At 43.4% G+C, this 18,148-nt stretch overlaps 1 protein-coding gene across 1 annotated transcript in view; it reads left to right on the top strand.

Annotated features, from left to right (window-relative positions):
- sik2b (salt-inducible kinase 2b) overlaps window positions 1–18,148 on the top strand; it is a 66,364-nt gene that overhangs the window by 16,705 nt on the left and 31,511 nt on the right. The window contains exon 4 of the mRNA XM_041873792.2: window positions 12,602–12,763. Within this exon, the coding sequence (XP_041729726.2) occupies window positions 12,602–12,763 (162 nt within the window). The remainder of the gene's footprint in view (window positions 1–12,601; window positions 12,764–18,148) is intronic.

Here is an 18,148-nt window from a genome sequence, read left to right as displayed (position 1 = left end):
TTTTAGCATAAATCTCTTTTGTAATGTGTTGTCACCTCTCCTCTCCTGTTAGTTATATTACTTGCATGCTGTAGACTATACACTGAGTATACAAAACATTATGAACACCTGCTCTTTCCATGACATAGACTGACCAGGTGAATCCAGGTGAAAGCTATGCTCCGTTATTGATGCCACTTGTTAAATCCACTTCAATCAGTGTAGATGAAGGACATGTTAAAGAAGGATTTTTAAGCCTTGAGACAATTGAGACATGGATTGTGTAATTGTGCCATTGAGGGTGAATTGGCAAGACAAAAGATTGAAGTGCCTTTGAACGAGGTATTGTAGTGCAGTGGTTCCCAAACTGTGTTGCACGCTCGAAGGGGGGGCGTGGGGGTCTCTTTTAATTTTAGTCCGGCTTTCAACTTACTCTTGAAAGTTGTGATAGTAGAATGCACAAGGTGCAATTTCAAAATTGGGTAGTGCATCATCAGTTCTTCTTGTCATGTTAGTCATTGCATACCTTAGAGAGCTATTTATAACTTGTCAGAAATGTCCAGATCAACTAGCCCATGTCAGCTATGTTTTTTAGCCCATAGATTTTATTTAATGTTTTAGTCACTCAAATATCACATGAATACACATTATACATGGCAAAATGTATAGAATTGCAAGACAATTAGCTTTAAACTGCAAAATGTTCTCTGCAGCCCATGACAAAATGTGCAGAATTGCTTGAAATAGGCTTTAAACCTGCAACATTTTCACTCCTCCAACAAGAGGGGTGTGAACAGTTTGTGTCATGAACATTGCTTATGCCCATAGATATACATGTAGCACGCACGCAGGGGGGGGCGTGGGATGTGCCCCAATGCTGGAAGGGGGGCCTGAGTGAAAAAGTTAGGGAACCCCTGTGGTAGTGGGTGCCAGGCACACCGGTTTGGAGTTTGCCAAAAGGCACCTAAAGGACTCTGACCATGAGAAACAAGATTCTCTGGTCTGATGAAACCAAGATTGAACTCTTTGGCCTGAATGCCAAGCGTCACGTCTGGAGGAAACCTGGCACCATCCCTACGGTGAAGCGTGGTGGCAGCAGCATCATGCTGTGGGGATGTTTTTCAGTGGCAGGGACTGGGAGACTAGTCTTGATAGAGGGAAAGATGAACGGAGCAAAGTGCAGAGAGATCCTTGATGAAAACCTGCTCCAGAGCGCTCAGGACCTCCGACTGGGGCGAAGGTTCTGAATACTTTCCGAATGCACTGTATGTTACTGGTAGGCTTTTGCTTAATCAAAAAGGAACACTTCCTTCATTGTCTGTTGAAGGACAGTTAGTAGGGCAAAGGAATGCCTCCGCCTGTTGTGAGATGATTTTATTAAATGTTCCCTTGAGTTCCTCACCATTTGCATATATATATATTTTATTTTTTTAGGTGGTAGATCAGCTTTAATATTGCAGATATATTGTAACTTCCATCAATGTAATTGTCTGCATCACCTCCAATCCCCCATATGTTTTTTTATTTTTCTCGCATATATATATACACACAGTGGGGAGAACAAGTATTTGATACACTGCCGATTTTGCAGGTTTTCCTACTTACAAAGCATGTAGAGGTCTGTAATTTTTATCATAAGTACACTTCAACTGTGAGAGATGGAATCTAAAAAAAAATCCAGAAAATCACACTGTGATTTTTAAGTAATTAATTTGCATTTTATTGCATGACATAAGTATTTGATACATCAGAAAAGCAGAACTTAATATTTGGTACAGAAACCTTTGTTTGCAATTACAGAGATCATACGTTTCCTGTAGGTCTTGACTAGGTTTGCACACACTGCAGCAGGGATTTTGGCCCACTCCTCCATACAGACCTTCTCCAGATCCTTCAGGTTTCGGGGCTGTTGCTGGGCAATACGGACTTTCAGCTCCCTCCAAATAATTTCTATTGGGTTCAGGTCTGGAGACTGGCTAGGCCACTCCAGGACCTTTAGATGCTTCTTACGGAGCCACTCCTTAGTTGGCTGGCTGTGTGTTTCGGGTCGTTGTCATGCTGGAAGACCCAGCCACGACCCATCTTCAATGCTCTTACTGAGGGAAGGAGGTTGTTGGCCAAGATCTCGCCATACATGGCCCCATCCATCCTCCCCTCAATACGGTGCAGTCGTCCTGTCCCCTTTGCAGAAAAGCATCCCCAAATAATGATGTTTCCTCCTCCATGCTTCACGGTTGGGATGGTGTTCTTGGGGTTGTACTCATCCTTCTTCCTCCAAACACGGTGAGTGGAGTTTAGACCAAAAAGCTCTATTTTTGTCTCATCAGACCTCATTACCTTCTCCCATTCCTCCTCTGGATCATTCAGATGGTCATTGGCAAACTTCAGACGGGCCTGGACATGCGCTGGCTTGAGCAGGGGGACCTTGCGTGCGCTGCAGGATTTTAATCCATGACGGCGTAGTGTGTTACTAATGGTTTTCTTGGTGACTATGGTCCCAGCTGCCTTGAGATCATTGACAAGATCCTCCCGTGTAGTTCTGGGCTGATTCCTCACCGTTCTCATGATCATTGCAACTCCACGAGGTGAGATCTTACATGGAGCCCCAGGCTGAGGGAGATTGACAGTATTTTGTGTTTCTTCCATTTGCGAATAATCGCACCAACTGTTGTCATCTTCTCACCAAGCTGCTTGGCGATGGTCTTGTAGCCCATTCCAGCCTTGTGTAGGTCTACAATCTTGTCCCTGACATCTTTGGAGAGCTCTTTGGTCTTGGCCATGGTGGAGAGTTTGGAATCTGATTGATTGCTTCTGTGGACAGGTGTCTTTTATACAGGTAACAGCTGAGATTAGGAGCACTCCCTTTAAGAGTGTGCTCCTAATCTCAGCTCGTTACCTGTATAAAAGACACCTGGGAGCCAGAAATCTTTCTCATTGAGAGGGGGTCAAATACTTATTTCCCTCATTAAAATGCAAATCAATTTATAACATTTTTGACATGCGTTTTTCTGGATTTCTTTGTTCCGTCTCTCACTGTTCAAATAAACCTACCATTAAAATGATAGACTTATAATTGTTTTAGAAATAGATGGGTCGTGGCTGGCATTGAAGATGGGTCGTGGCTGGGTCTTCCAGCATGACAACGACCCGAAACACACAGCCAGCCAACTAAGGAGTGGCTCCGTAAGAAGCATCTAAAGGTCCTGGAGTGGCCTAGCCGGTCTCCAGACCTGAACCCAATAGAAAGTCTTTGGAGGGAGCTGAAAGTCCATATTGCCCAGTGACAGCCCGAAACCTGAAGGATCTGGAGAAGGTCTGTATGGAGGAGTTGGCCAAAATCCCTGCTGCAGTGTGTGCAAACCTGGTCAAGACCTACAGGAAACGTATGATCTCTGTAATTGCAAACAAAGGTTTCTGTACCAAATATTAAGTTCTGCTTTTCTGATGTATCAAATACTTATGTCATGCAATAAAATGCAAATTAATTACTTAAACATCATACAATGTGATTTTCTGGATTTTTGTTTTGGATTCCGTCTCTCACAGTTGAAGTGTACCTATGATAAAAATTACAGACCTCTACATGCTTTGTAAGTAGGAAAACCTGCAAAATTGGCAGTGTATCAAATACTTGTTCTCCCCACTGTAAGCAGCATTTTATAGAGGGAGCAAAAGGGAGTGCTTGCTTGACACATGAAGGATAACATTTCTTTACCCGTGAACAAAGTGAAGGGACGCAGGGCCCTCAGCAAAGTTGTCTGCCTTATCCATGCCCAATGACGGTGCACAGAGTGCTTTTTTTTTTTTTTTTTTGCTTGGCCTTGATAGAGCTGCAAACATGAGGGCAGGCATATATTTTTGCTGTAGAAAGCAGAAGTACAGTGCTTTCAGAAAGTATTCACACCCCTCCACATTTTGTTGTGTTAAAAGGTGGGATTATATTTTTTTTACAAGAATCTAAACAAAATACGTCAGTGGAAGAAAATGTCAAACATTTTTGTTTTTAAAATTTTTTATACAAAATAAAACACTAATACAGTGCATTCAGAAAGTATTCAGACCCCTTGACTTTTTCCACATTTTGTTACGTTACAGCATTATTCTGAAATTGATTCAAAAAAAAAATTCCCCCCTCATCAATCTACACACACTACCCCATACTGACAAAAACAAAAACAGGTTTTTATACATTTTTGCAAATTTATATATTTTTTTTTACTAATATCACATTTACATAAGTATTCAGACCCTTTACTCAGTACTTTGTTGAAACACCTTTGCCAGCAATTACAGCGTTGAGTCTTCTTGGGTATGACGCTACAAGCTTGGCACAACTTTATTTGGGGAGTTTCTCCCATTCTTCTCTGCAGATCCTCGCAATCTCTGTCAGGTTGGATGGGGAGCGTTGCTGCACAGCTATTTTCAGGTCTCTCCAGAGATGTTCGATTGGGTTCAAGTCTGGGCTCTGGGTGGGCCACTCAAGGACATTCAGAGAGTTGTCCCGAAGCCACCCATGCGTTGTCTTGGCAGTGTGCTTAGGGTCGTTGTCCTGTTGGAAGGTGAACCTTCACCCCAGTCTGAGGTCCTGAGCACTCTGGAGCAGGTTTTCATCAAGGATCTCTCTGTACTTTGCTCCGTTCATCTTTGCCTCGATCCTGACTAGTATCCCAGTCCCTTACACTGAAAAACATCCCCACAGCATGATGCTGCCACCACCATGCTTCACCGTAGGGATGGTGCCAGGTTTCCTCCAGACGTGACATTTGGCATTCAGGTCAAAGAGTTCCATCTTGGTTTCATCAGACCAGAGAATCTTATTTCTCATGGTCTGAGAGTCTTTATGTGCCTTTTGGCAAACTCCAAGCGGGCTGTCATGTGCCTTTTACTGAGGAGTGTCTTCCGTCTGGCCACTCTACTATAAAGGCCTGATTTGGTGAAGTGCTGCAGAGATGGTTCTCCACAGAGGAACTCTGGAGCTCTGTCAGATTGACCATCAGGTTCTTGGTCACCTCCCTGACCAAGGCCCTTCTCCCCCGATTGCTCAGTTTGGCCAGGCGGCCAGCTCTAGGAAGAGTTTTGGTGGTTCCAAACTTCTTCCATTTAAGAATGATAGAGGCCGCTGTGTTCTTGGGGACCTTCAATGCTGCAGACATTTTTTGGTACCCTTCCCCAGATCTGTGCCTCAACACAATCCTGTCTCGGAGCTCTACGGACAATTCCTTTGACCTCATGGCTTGGTTTTTGCTCTGACATGCACTGTCAACTGTAGGACCTTTATATGTGCCTTTCCAATTCATGTCCAATCATTTGAATTTACCAATCAAGTTGTAGAAACATCTCAAGGATGATCAATGGAAACAGGATGCACCATAGCTCAATTTCGAGTCTCATAGCAAAGGGTCTGAATACTTATGTAAATAAGGTATTTTGTTTTCTTAATTTTTTATACATTTGCAAAAATTACTAATCTGTTTTCGCTTTGTCAGTATGTGGTATTGTGTGTAGATTGAGATTTGTATTTATTTAATCCATTTTAGAATAAGCTGTAACAAAATGTGGAAAAAGTCAAGGGATCTGAATACTTTCCAAAGGCACTGTATATCTTGATTACATAAGTGTTCAACCCCCTGAATTGATACATGTTTGAATTACCTTTGGCAGCGATTACAGCTGTGAGTCTTTCTGGGAAATCTCTAAGAGCTTTGCACACCTGGATTTTACAATATTTGCACATTATTCTTTTGAAAATTCTTCAAGCTCTGTCAAGTTGGTAGTTGATCATTGCTAGACAACCATTAAAGTCTTGCCATAGATTTTCAAGCAGATTTAAATCCACACTGTAACTAGGCCACTCAGAAACTTTCAATATCGTCTTGGTAAGCAACTCCAGTGTATATTTGGCCTTGTGTTTTAGGTTTGTGAATTTGTCTCCCAGTGTCTGTTGGAAAGCAGACTGAACCAGGTTTTCCTCTAGGATTTTGCCTGTGCTTAGCTCTATTCTTTTTATCCTACAAAACTCCCTAGTCCTTGCCAATGACAAGCATACCCATAACATGATGCAGCCACCACCGTGCTTGATAATATGAAGAGTGCCCGAAACATAACTCTTTGTATTCAGGACATAAAGTTAATTTCTTTGCCACATTTTTAGCAGTTTTGCTTTAGTGCCTTATTGGAAACAGGATGCACGTTTTGGAATATTTTGTACAGGCTTCCTTCTTTTCACTGATTTTAGGTTAGTGTTGTGGAGTAACTACAATGTTGTTGATCCATCCTCAGTTTTCTCCTATCACAGACATTAAACTCTGTAACTGTTTCAAAGTCAACATTGGTATCATTGTGAAATCCCTGAGCTGTTTCCTTCCTATCGGGCAACTGAGTTAGGAAGGACGGCTGTATCTTTGTAGTGACTGGGTATATTGATACACCATCCAAAGTGTAAGTAAAAACTTCACCATGCTCAAAGGAATATTCAATATCTGCTTTTTTATTTTTACCCATTTATTTTTACCCATCTATCAATGGGTGCCCTTCTTTACGAGGCATTGGAAAACGTCCTTGGTCTTTGTGGTTGAATCTGTGTTTGAAATTCACTGCTCGACTGAGGGACCTTACAGATAATTGTATGCGTGGGGTACAGAGATTAGGTTGTCATTCATAAATCATGTTAAACACTATTGCACACGGAGTCCATGCAATTTATTATGTGACTTGTTAAGCACATTTTTACTCCTGAACTTATTTAGGCTTACCATAACAAAGAGGTTGAATACATTTCAGATTTTAATTTTTAATTAATTTGTAAACATTTCTAAAAACATAGTTCCACTCTGTCATTATGGGGTATTGTGTGTAGGCCAGTGACACAAAATCTCAATATAATCCATTTTAAATTCAGGCTGTAACTCGACAAAATGTGGAAAAAGTCCTGTGGTGTGAATACTTTCTGAAGGCACTGTATGTGACAGGTATTTTTCTTGTTCCATTTTATTGGTTCTTACGCACACACTCACTACTTAGGGCTTGTGTGATTTTGCCTAGTCAGAGTAATGTATGTTTACAGAGGGTCAGGAGGAGGGAAATGTGGCAATGATTCTCATCAAGTGGTTGATGACTTCATTTGGATGGTCATCACGTGTGTGTGTGCACAAAGCAGCGATACTGCACTAAATAAACAAACTGTGTTTGACACTCTGGGTCTCCCCGTACCTGGGTTATGCCAGGGCCAAGCTCAGACCTGACACTGTTCCTGACACCCTATTCCCTTTTCAGTGCACGTCTTTTGACCAGGGCCCATAGGGAAGCCCATAGGGCTCAGGTCAAAATTAGTGCACTACATAGGGAATAGGGTGCCGTTTGGGACTCTTTCCAGGGCTGTATTGGCTTCTGTGGCGCCTGGAGAACTTGTCTTGCGATCAGCCCACTACAAGTCCATTATGATAGAAATAGACTGGGCTTGGTAGTTAATCAATGCAGCGCTCCAACAGTACCCTACTGAAGGGTGGACAGTACATTGGGTAACCTCATTTCAGAGAATCCTTAGATTGCATCGCGGATCATGTCTAGGTATTACAGAACCATTTTGGCCCCACTTATTGTGCTGTAAGTCCTGATTGTGCAATGTAATATGGTTAAATAATGCATGTATATGCCGTCTCATCAACATCATCACTGAGATTGACAGACACCAGCAAGCAGCACAATAGCTGACGTAGGTAAACAGGATTATAATGTTCTGTTTTCTTCCACTATAAACAGACATCCCTTCCACTTAACATCAATCTAAAGATCCACCAAGCTACATTTGTGAAACTTGACTGAGTAGCTGGCTGTCAAGTAGCGTCTGTTTTTTGTGGCTTTGTGAAGCTACAGTTCTTTACCCAATCACAAGAAAGCACTTCACCCATCTAGCAGTTATCACTGCTTAGAAGTCCTTTTTATAAGCCTGCTGCTCTCGGTCGGTGTCCATCCAGCTTTGTCCCAGATTCTGAGTGTCAGCTAGCTAGCTGTCTGGGAGCAGATCTAGTCTGTCTGTCCATGTCCATCCCATAGAATTAGAATTACTAGAACGGACATTCCTAGACAAGTCATTGACTTAAACAGTTCCAAAAGGTCTATTTCTAAGATCCATCCATCCCAACCCTGTGGAGTTTGAGTCTGGCAGGGTGGTGGGCCAGACACAGTGAAAGCTGCCATGCCAACCTGTCTGCTGGCTCGTCACAGCGCTGCAGGAGTGGATCCAACCTGGAAAAATTGGGTCAACCACAAATAATGAGGAGGAGCGGCAGAACAGAACCGCCAGGCAGAGAAGAGGGGGAGAGAGCAAGGGGATGTCAATTTGAATATGGAAAGGGGGTGAAAAAATGTAGGACATTGCAGGAGAGTGGGTGGGTGGGTTTTGTTGACTAGGCCTAAACACATCTGTCTTCTTGAGAGAGTGCCCCGGCGAGATTCATTTTGCCTGTCAACTTCTATTGGCCGCTGCAATAGTTGGGTCTATAATATTTTTTCTTCTGTTACTCAGTAGGTATCGAGTGTTTTTTGTCTGACCTGAAAAGGCTTGGCTACACTGTTTACTCACCTGGCTGACACTAGTATCATCTCTTTGCTGGCTGATTTGACCTGGGGCATGCTAGGTAGTGTTGTGTAGCCTATGGGTGCGTCTTTTCTTCAGCATTAAGTTTCAGGAAAATACATTTGGAGCTGAGACGTTGAAGGAGGGATAGAGAGAGAGAAGGAGAGAGTAGTTATTGCCCTTCAGTGGGCAGGCTCCTCCTTGCTTGGCAGTCTGGATGCCGGCCAGTGCAGAAATGTACAGACGCCGGGTCCTGCTCTCGCTCTCCTATCTCTTCAAAACCTTAGCGGCTGTTAAGAGATTACACATCTCCCCAACAGAACTGGAACACGGTGCTCTTCTGAGCATTTTCCTAATTGTTTTTAACACCCTGTCATGGACCTGTGATTCATCATTCACCCCCCCCTCATGAGAGCTTTGCACACCTGTGTTGTGTAATATTTGCCCATTATTATTTTCAGAATTCTTCAAGCTCTGTGAAGTGTTGGGGATCATGGCTGGACAGCCATTTTGAAGTCATGCCATAGATTTTCAGGCAGATTTAAGTCAAAACTGTAACTTGGCCACTCAGGAACATTCACTGTCTTCTTGGTAAGCAACTCCAGTGTAGATTTGGCCTTGTGTTGTAGGTTATTATCCTGCTGAAAGGTGAAATCCTCTCCCAGTGTCTGGTGTAAAGCAGACTGAAGCAGGTTTTCCTCTAGGATTTTGCCTGTGCTTAGCTCCATCCCATTTCTTTTCCGTGTTTGAAAATAAGGGGGCTGAGTGTTGTTTTGGATTTGCCCCAAACATAAGGCTTTGCATTTAGGCCAAAAGGTGTATTCATTTCCTGTGTTTTTTTTTTTCAGTATTACTTTAGTGCCTTATTCCATACATATGCATGTTATAGAATATTTTTATTCTGTATAATTGTTATTCTTTTCTGTACAGGCTTCCTCCTTTTCACTCTTATTTATGTCATTATTGTGGCGTCACTACAAAGTTGCTGATCCATCCTCAGTTTTCTCCCATCACAGCCATTGAACTCTGAAGCTGTTTTAAAATCCCCAATGGCCTCATGGTGACATCCCTGAGCAGTTTCCTTCCTGTCCTGCAGCTCAGTTCAGAAGGACGACTGTATCTTTGATGTGTCTGGGTGGTTTAATACATCATCCACAGCATAGTTATTAACTTCACCATGCAAAAAGAGATATTCTCAATGTCTGATTTATTATTGTTACCTATCTACCAATCACTGCCATTCTTTATGAGGCTTTCGAAAAGCTCCCTGGTCTTTGTAGTTGAATCTGTGCTTGAAATTCAGTACTTGACTGAGGGACCTTACAGATGTTGTATGTATGTATGTATGTATGTATGGGGGACAGAGGAAGGGGTAGTCATTCAAAAATCATGTCAACCCCTATATTGTATTTCTCATAATGTCTATTTCAATGCAATATATATAGTATGTAGCACAGTAAACAACACTTCTATTGTCCAATGTCATAGTGTCAGCTAATTCCAGCCAAACAGGTATCCAGGATCCAAAGTCCAGACTTTCTCTAGCGAGGGATTGGTTAGGTACTATAGGTCAAGAGGCCGCGGTAGACCTACTACTCAGTGTATGCAGAGGTTTATCACGTAGCTGTGTTGTAGCTGCAGCAGCCCTAGCCCACCCAGTCTCTCTATTCAGAGCACCTCGCCACATTCCCATGCCAAGCCAAGTGCCTTTTTTTGATTAGCGACACGCCACAAAGAGAAGCCTCCGTCAAGAGGGGTAACCATATGGAATGTGGCACCCTCTCTAATCAGTGTCATGTTTTTCTCATTTCCTCTGAAGTTAAACATTTCATCAGAACTATTGTACTGTCCGGCTATAATGTCAGTTTCCTGGAACTTGACCTTAATGCATTTCCATTTGCATGATGAACTCTATATGTATATGAGTAAATTATGATTCAGCTTAATGCTTGCTATTGCCCTTGCTCCATCTTTATCCAGACCTTTCTCGTTTGAGCACAGGATGGTTGACAGTGTTATTGTGCGGAACATCGGCCCGCCTAAATGACTTGAAATGACTCGGACTCTAAAAACCCGAACTCTGGTTGGTCACCTGAAACGTTTTGGATCGTTGAAATGTCTTGAACGTAATTTTGCCCTTGTACTGTAGCGGGATATGGGTGCTCATTCCTCGTCGTCTCTCTCCCTCCATTTTATGCGAGGGTGTGAAATACAGAGCTGCATGCATGGCTGCCTGCTGGTTGGAGGTGTGGAGGCCGCCATGATAAGTGTTCCCCAGAGGCTGTTGAGGCTGGATGGGAAACGATGAATTAGGAATTATTAATTCTCTCCCCCATTTATATCTGTTCATGGGCCTGCAGGATTAGAAGGTTGTAATTGGCGGGAGGAAGTCGTAACGAGTTTTATTTGATTTGGCATTTGCGGATGGTTACAAAAAAAAAAAAACATTGTCACATGCACCGTGAAATGCTTATTTGCACCATTTGATTAACTGTTCAGCAGTCTTATGGCTTGGGGGTAGAAGCTGTTAAGGAGCCTTTTGGTCCCAGACTTGGTGCTCTGCTACAGCTTGGATAGGGAATTCAGTGTGGATTATACAGCGCCAAGAATGTGTTTGTGTGCGTGCACCCGCGTAGACTATCATCATCACTGAATACTGAGTTAAAGAAATATCAACAGAATCGAGCCATGATGGCTCCATGATCTTTAGAGATGGACGTTTAAATGTCTTTTTTTTTTTTTTTTTAGACTATTCTAGTTGTTGTGTTTCCCTCTTAAAGTCAACCAAAACAAGATAAGCCAAGCCCGAAATAGATTCCAAATGTTTGCATTTGTCTCAGGAAAAGGGTCTGTGGCCCAAATAGTTTCCTCCCGTTTGTCCCTCAGAGAGGCAGCATAGGGGTCAGAACAGAATAGTGTGATACAGCTCTTTGCACGACATTGCAGCAGCCAGGGACGTTGGAGTTAGGTCATCTTGGCTCTTTCTGACTCGCTCGCTCCTTCCCTCACTCCCCCTCTTATATGCTCATGCACAAACAACAGGCCAGTTCTGATTAACCTCCCTCCTAGTTAGCTGATGAGGAAATAAGTTGGCCAATCCCTTCATTTTCAATGTATTCTGTTTTCTGTGTATTACAGTAGGCATAGGCTATAATGTGTTTGTCACTGCCCAGCGGAGCAGTGTCTGCGTTTAGTTGGGCCTGTTAGGGCTAGGTCTGTGAGCTTGGCTGGCCGGGGGCTGACCCAGCACTCCTGGGTGTGGTAACTGACCGCATGATTACGTCCATGCGGGGGGATGTTTACTCTGCTCCCCGACCCGACCACAGAATCACAGGCCAGGCTCCTTATTGTGGCTCATCACTGTCCTGTCCTCTGTCGGCTGGCTGGCCGGGGGAAGGGTGGATACTGTAAGAGTAGTTGAGAGAGCTGAGGTGTTCCATGCCACTATGTGATTGTACTCTACAAACATGGATATGGCTAAACAAACCCAAATGGAATTGTACTAGCCGATTACTGTTCAGGCATGAGCAGAGTGGGGATTCCATTAGTCACACAGATTTGATTTGGTCTAATATGTGTAGTTTAGCAAACCTTAGCTAGGTAGAAGACTTGGCGCACACATAGGCCTACATTTTACATTTACATTTTAGTCATTTAGCAGACGCTCTTATCCAGAGCGACTTACAGTTAGTGAATACATATATTTTTTTTTTATACTGGCCCCCCGTGGGAATCGAACCCACAACCCTGGCATTGCAAACGCCATGCTCTATCAACTGAGCTACATCCCTGCCGGCCATTCCCTCCCCTACCCTTGACGACGCTGGGCCAATTGTGCGCCGCCCATGAGTCTCCCGGTCGCGGCCGGCTGCGACAGAGCCTGGATTCGAACCAGGATCTCTAGTGGCACAGTTAGCACTGCGATGCGGCGCCTTAGACCACTGCGCCACTACATGTTTGAGGCCTATGCATCCTAGCCACCCCTGATTTTGAATGTAAGCCAGCTGAATGTATATGACTCTAACCCTAACCCTCTCCCCTCTCTAGACTACCTGGCCAAACACGGGCGACTGAGCGAGCTGGAAGCGCGGCACAAGTTCTGGCAGATCCTGTCAGCGGTGGAGTACTGCCACAACCGCAACATAGTCCACCGAGACCTGAAGGCTGAGAACCTGCTACTGGACGGACATATGAACATCAAGATAGCAGGTAGGCGGTTGGTGCAGTAAAGCCAGAAGTTTTGTCTGTGTTTTTTCCTGACCCCATAATCTTTGGAGTTTTGGCCAAAGTTACCTGAATTTTGCAACCCTACTCTTAGGTTCCCCTGAAACACTAAGAATAATCTTGGAATTGCCAGTGGGATGGACTATATGAGAAGACCTTGTGTAGAGAAAGAGTTTCATGTTAACGAAGTCGTGAAGAACCTGTAAATCGACATAGGTCTAGAAACTGTAAACCAAGTATTTTTATATTGCAGTGAGAACAACTTCACAACTTGTTTTGATCAGAACATTGCTGTTGGATTACATGGCCAGGAGCAATGACCTCAGCAACGGTTTAGTTCTGAAATGTCTAACTACCAGCGCAGGCCATTTGCACTGTGTTGAGAGGTGACCAAAGCCCCCTAGCTAGATGAGGGAAGCAGGAGCTGAAGCTAGTCCGTACTGCACAGAGCCCCGGGCTGTTGTTGCAATATCAGTAAGATGGCATTTTGAGCGGGCCGGTGAAAATGTCATCGAGCATCTGGGAAAGGGCTGGGCGAGAAGGAGTGTTCTGAGATGTTTGTCAGACACGGTTACACGATGTGCGCATGCCCAGAGTCCCCGCGTTCCTGCTCCGGGGGTGTTAGATCTAGGCTAGTCCGGACAGTGACTGATGGAGAGAGCGACTTGGCTGGGGCTTCCTAAGAAGCCTGTCTTCCCTTCCTTGGCCGTGTTCATTAGGGCAGGAATGGAAACCGTTTCCAAACGTTTTTCAACTGAAAATGAAAATGAGTCCCTGTAGTCCCTCCTCGGTTTTAGTCAGTTTTGTTCCATTTGATGCCTAATGAACACAACCCAGTTTGTCTCTCTCTGGATGTAAGAGAAGGTGGTGGGTGGTTGTTATAATTACCAAAGGCATTATTGCCACCACAATGACTCAGATCCAATTGTTGGGAAAGGTGTACTTATTTTGGGAAATGGACCAGTGAAAACTACATTAACCTAGGATTACAAATACATCAGGCTTTGCTTGGCATAGATGAGGATGTTTATTGTCATTTTGTTCTAGTCTCTCTGGACTAAAAAGAGACTCACTGCACAGAGAGACAGATAAATATCCCCCAGTGATATTTAACCCCTTGTTTTACCTCACCGAAGGACATTGTGTGGTTCATGTTTCATCCTCAAATAAGAGGATGCAATGCCACACTAGTCCCCCTTTTTTAAAGGTCTCCTTTTGTATACCCAGAACTGCCCGGGTGGTCAGTCTCTCAGAAGCTCCGTAGTGCTGTGGTGGTTGATGGTCAATCAAGGAAAGGTCACCCAAGTGCCAGGCAGCGGGGGGTGTTGCCTTTATGTTTCCACTTCAAAGAGCGTGTGTGTGTGTGTGTGTGTGTGTGTGAGAGTGTTCTGAGAAGCAGCCAGATCATGCACTTATCAGGAAGCCTCTTATGTGGATTGGTTCTGCTGCTGCAACAAACAACATTTGATCACAGTGGCGCACTGCTCGCCACCACACCCCTCTTCACCCATACTATTACACGGTCTTGTTTTATTGTTCATTTATTGTTAATGGACCAAGCTGAAAGGCCACCCGCTACACAGAATAACATGTTCAAGGTGCAGCTGTTATATTATCATTCAGCCACCCCCTCATTCATCCTCCACTTCACCCCCCCAGTGGTGAAAGCCATTTGATATGGCCAACATGCATGCCTTTGTACCGCAGACAGGGTGATACTCAACCACACACACTGTCCCCCAGCTGTATAAATCACCATAGTAAGCTGAGCTATGCACTATCAACTTGCACAAGGACACATCGAATTATCCCTCATTATAAACACACAACCACTTTCGGCTACTAGCTAACTTAGAGCCCCCCTGTGTGAGTAGATGCGTTAGGCTAATATATGGAACAGGAAGTAGTCTAGTGTCTAAATCCCAAATTACACTTTATTCTTAATGTAGTGCACTACTTTTGACCAGAGCCCTGCTCAAAAGTAGTGCACTTAATAGGGAATAGGGATCCATTTAGGACACAGAGTGATCGGTGCTCGGCGCGACATTGCGCAGCCCACCCTCCACACGTAGCAAGCCCCTGGGCTGTTGGGAGCATTGACGTCAACCAGCCGCGCTGCTCAGTATGCAGCCCGCAAAGTGGGTCAGCTCCTCTGATAAGCCCTCACTCCTTCCTTACTCTGCCTTAACGTGCCTTGCCGTGGCTCTCACCGTCATATCATTATCTCGGCTAGTCTATCTACAAGTTAGATATAGGCTTAAGAGGTGTAGGATTGACCACTTCTTTTGTCTCTAGTTCAAATGTAGCCTAAAGCCTAGGCTAAATCTAAACGTAAGTATACCGTGCCTTCACCTCTTGACATTTCACATTTTGACCCTGTTGCAATTGCATTGCCAGAGCCAGTTTTTCAGGTGAGGTATAAAAAAAACAAGAGGGGAAAAAACATGTTTCAGATTGCTATCATTCAGTGAACCCAGATTCACAGTATTACTACAATAGAATCCAGACGTGCATGGGATGGATTCGATTTTAGATGACGGTTATGAAACATTGTGTTTTTAGCTAGGCTAGTCAATGGCAATGCTGCACTGCTGCTGTTAAGTGTGTGCTGTGCAGTCTGTGGTACACGTCACACAGGGTTTCCTTTAGCTGGCAATTGCCGGCTTCAGCTGAATGAAAAGGCGATTTTTTTTTTATTTTTTTTTTATAAAAATGAAAAGGTGATTTTTAAATAAATCTGTTGCCGGCCAAAATGACCGGGAGAAAATAAATCCTGTTTATTCATTGATGTTGATGTAAATACATTTGACCGTCATGCTTATCGGTCTATAGTTTAATTTGCATAATTTAGTGGAATTAAATTGGCCTGTATTTCCGTTAGTCATAATGTAAGCTTATCTTATTTTTCCAACACAACTTTGAGACGCGCACAGCATACAGAGCCATTCCTGAGTGGGATTTCTCCTGCATCTCCCAGCTGATTTGCTGCTGGGGAAAAACCATGCTTTTATAAGCCCGTTCATTGCGCGACAATTCAAAATGCAATCGCATGTTAAAAATAGTTTTGGTGCACGATTAAAATGAACTAATATTTTTATTTTGTCAACTGTTCATTGAAGCACGCCTCCCATTCAAGTGCATGCAACAGGTTATCAGCGTGTCACCCACCACTTTACAATGTGAGCTGGAGGCAGTATGCACTTTGAAAACATATGTAATTGTTTGAAACCTGAATGTTTTATTTCATATCGTGAGGCATGTTTTACCTTGCTTCAAAGTAAGAGGATGCAATGCATCCTATAGGCAAAATCTGACCAGGGACGTGAAATTATTTTATAAAGACTTCATAGGCGGCGCATGAGTTTCAAGATTGGGGAAGCTTACAATTTATTCTACCGTTCTGCGTGCCAGTTATGATTTTCTTATGTGCGTTTTTGTGGAACAGTTTCATTTCAATAATGTACTTTTCAAATAGCTTACTGTGAGGAACTATAGTTCTAATATATTGTCATTCACAATGGATGTTAAAAAAACACTTTCCTACATTTACGAGCAGCAGGCCAGGTACTTCTATGCGTCCTCAGGCTCCCTAAACAGGATAAAGAAACCAGACACATGCTCATTGCTCACATGGAGCACGCCAAACAAAAGACAATATAATTTTTTTGGGACAGATCTCGTAAATGATGGTTATGAAATAAACAAAAACGTATTTCTCACAAGTGTAGCAGATTTCCACTCCGAGAATGAGAAGTCCAAATGACTGTAATTAATATATGCTTTAACAGAAATGTATGTAACCAAATGAACGGTATTAACGGTACGTTTGAATACTGGTGTCATACAGTGGGGAAAAAAAGTATTTAGTCAGCCACCAATTGTGCAAGTTCTCCCACTTAAAAAGATGAGAGAGGCCTGTAATTTTCATCATAGGTACACGTCAACTATGACAGACAAAATGAGAAAATAAAATCCAGAAAATCACATTGTAGGATTTTTAATGAATTTATTTGCAAATTATGGTGGAAAATAAGTATTTGGTCACCTACAAACAAGCAAGATATCTGGCTCTCACAGACCTGTAACTTCTTCTTTAAGAGGCTCCTCTGTCCTCCACTCGTTACCTGTATTAATGGCACCTGTTTGAACTTGTTATCAGTATAAAAGACACCTGTCCACAACCTCAAATAGTCACACTCCAAACTCCACTATGGCCAAGACCAAAGAGCTGTCAAAGGACACCAGAATCAAAATTGTAGACCTGCGCCAGGCTGGGAAGACTGAATCTGCAATAGGTAAGCAGCTTGGTTTGAAGAAATCAACTGTGGGAGCAATTATTAGGAAATGGAAGACATACAAGACCACTGATAATCTCCCTCGATCTGGGGCTCCATGCAAGATCTCAACCCGTGGGGTCAAAATGATCACAAGAACGGTGAGCAAAAATCCCAGAACCACACGGGGGGACCTACTGAATGACCTGCAGAGAGCTGGGACCAAAGTAACAAAGCCTACCATCAGTAACACACTATGCCGCCAGGGACTCAAATCCTGCAGTGCCAGACGTGTCCCCCTGCTTAAGCCAGTACATGTCCAGGCCCGTCTGAAGTTTGCTAGAGTGCATTTGGATGATCCAGAAGAGGATTGGGAGAATGTCATATGGTCAGATGAAACCAAAATAGAACTTTTTGGTAAAAACTCAACTCGTCGTGTTTGGAGGACAAAGAATGCTGAGTTGCATCCAAAGAACACCATACCTACTGTGAAGCATGGGGGTGGAAACATCATGCTTTGGGGCTGTTTTTCTGCAAAGGGACCAGGACGACTGATCCGTGTAAAGGAAAGAACGAATGGGGCCATGTATCGTGAGAGTGAAAACCTCCTTCCATCAGCAAGGGCATTGAAGATGAAATGTGGCTGGGTCTTTCAGCATGACAATGATCCCAAACACACCGCCCGGGCAACGAAGGAGTGGCTTCGTAAGAAGCATTTCAAGGTCCTGGAGTGGCCTAGCCAGTCTCCAGATCTCAACCCCATAGAAAATCTTTGGAGGGAGTTGAAAGTCCGTGTTGCCCAGCGACAGCCCCAAAACATCACTGCTCTAGAGGAGATCTGCATGTAGGAATGGGCCAAAATACCAGCAACAGTGTGTGAAAACCTTGTGAAGACTTACAGAAAACGTTTGACCTGTGTCATTGCCAACAAAGGGTATATAACAAAGTATTGAGAAACTTTTGTTATTGACCAAATACAGATTTTTCCACCATAATTAGCAAATAAATTCATTAAAAATCCTACAATGTGATTTTCTGGATTTTTTTTTTCATTTTGTCTGTCATAGTTGACGTGTACCTATGATGAAAATTACAG

This window comes from Coregonus clupeaformis, chromosome 5 (genome assembly GCF_020615455.1).
Source record: "Coregonus clupeaformis isolate EN_2021a chromosome 5, ASM2061545v1, whole genome shotgun sequence".
NCBI classification, from domain to species: domain Eukaryota; kingdom Metazoa; phylum Chordata; class Actinopteri; order Salmoniformes; family Salmonidae; genus Coregonus; species Coregonus clupeaformis.
This window is presented reverse-complemented; position numbering and strand designations above follow the sequence as displayed.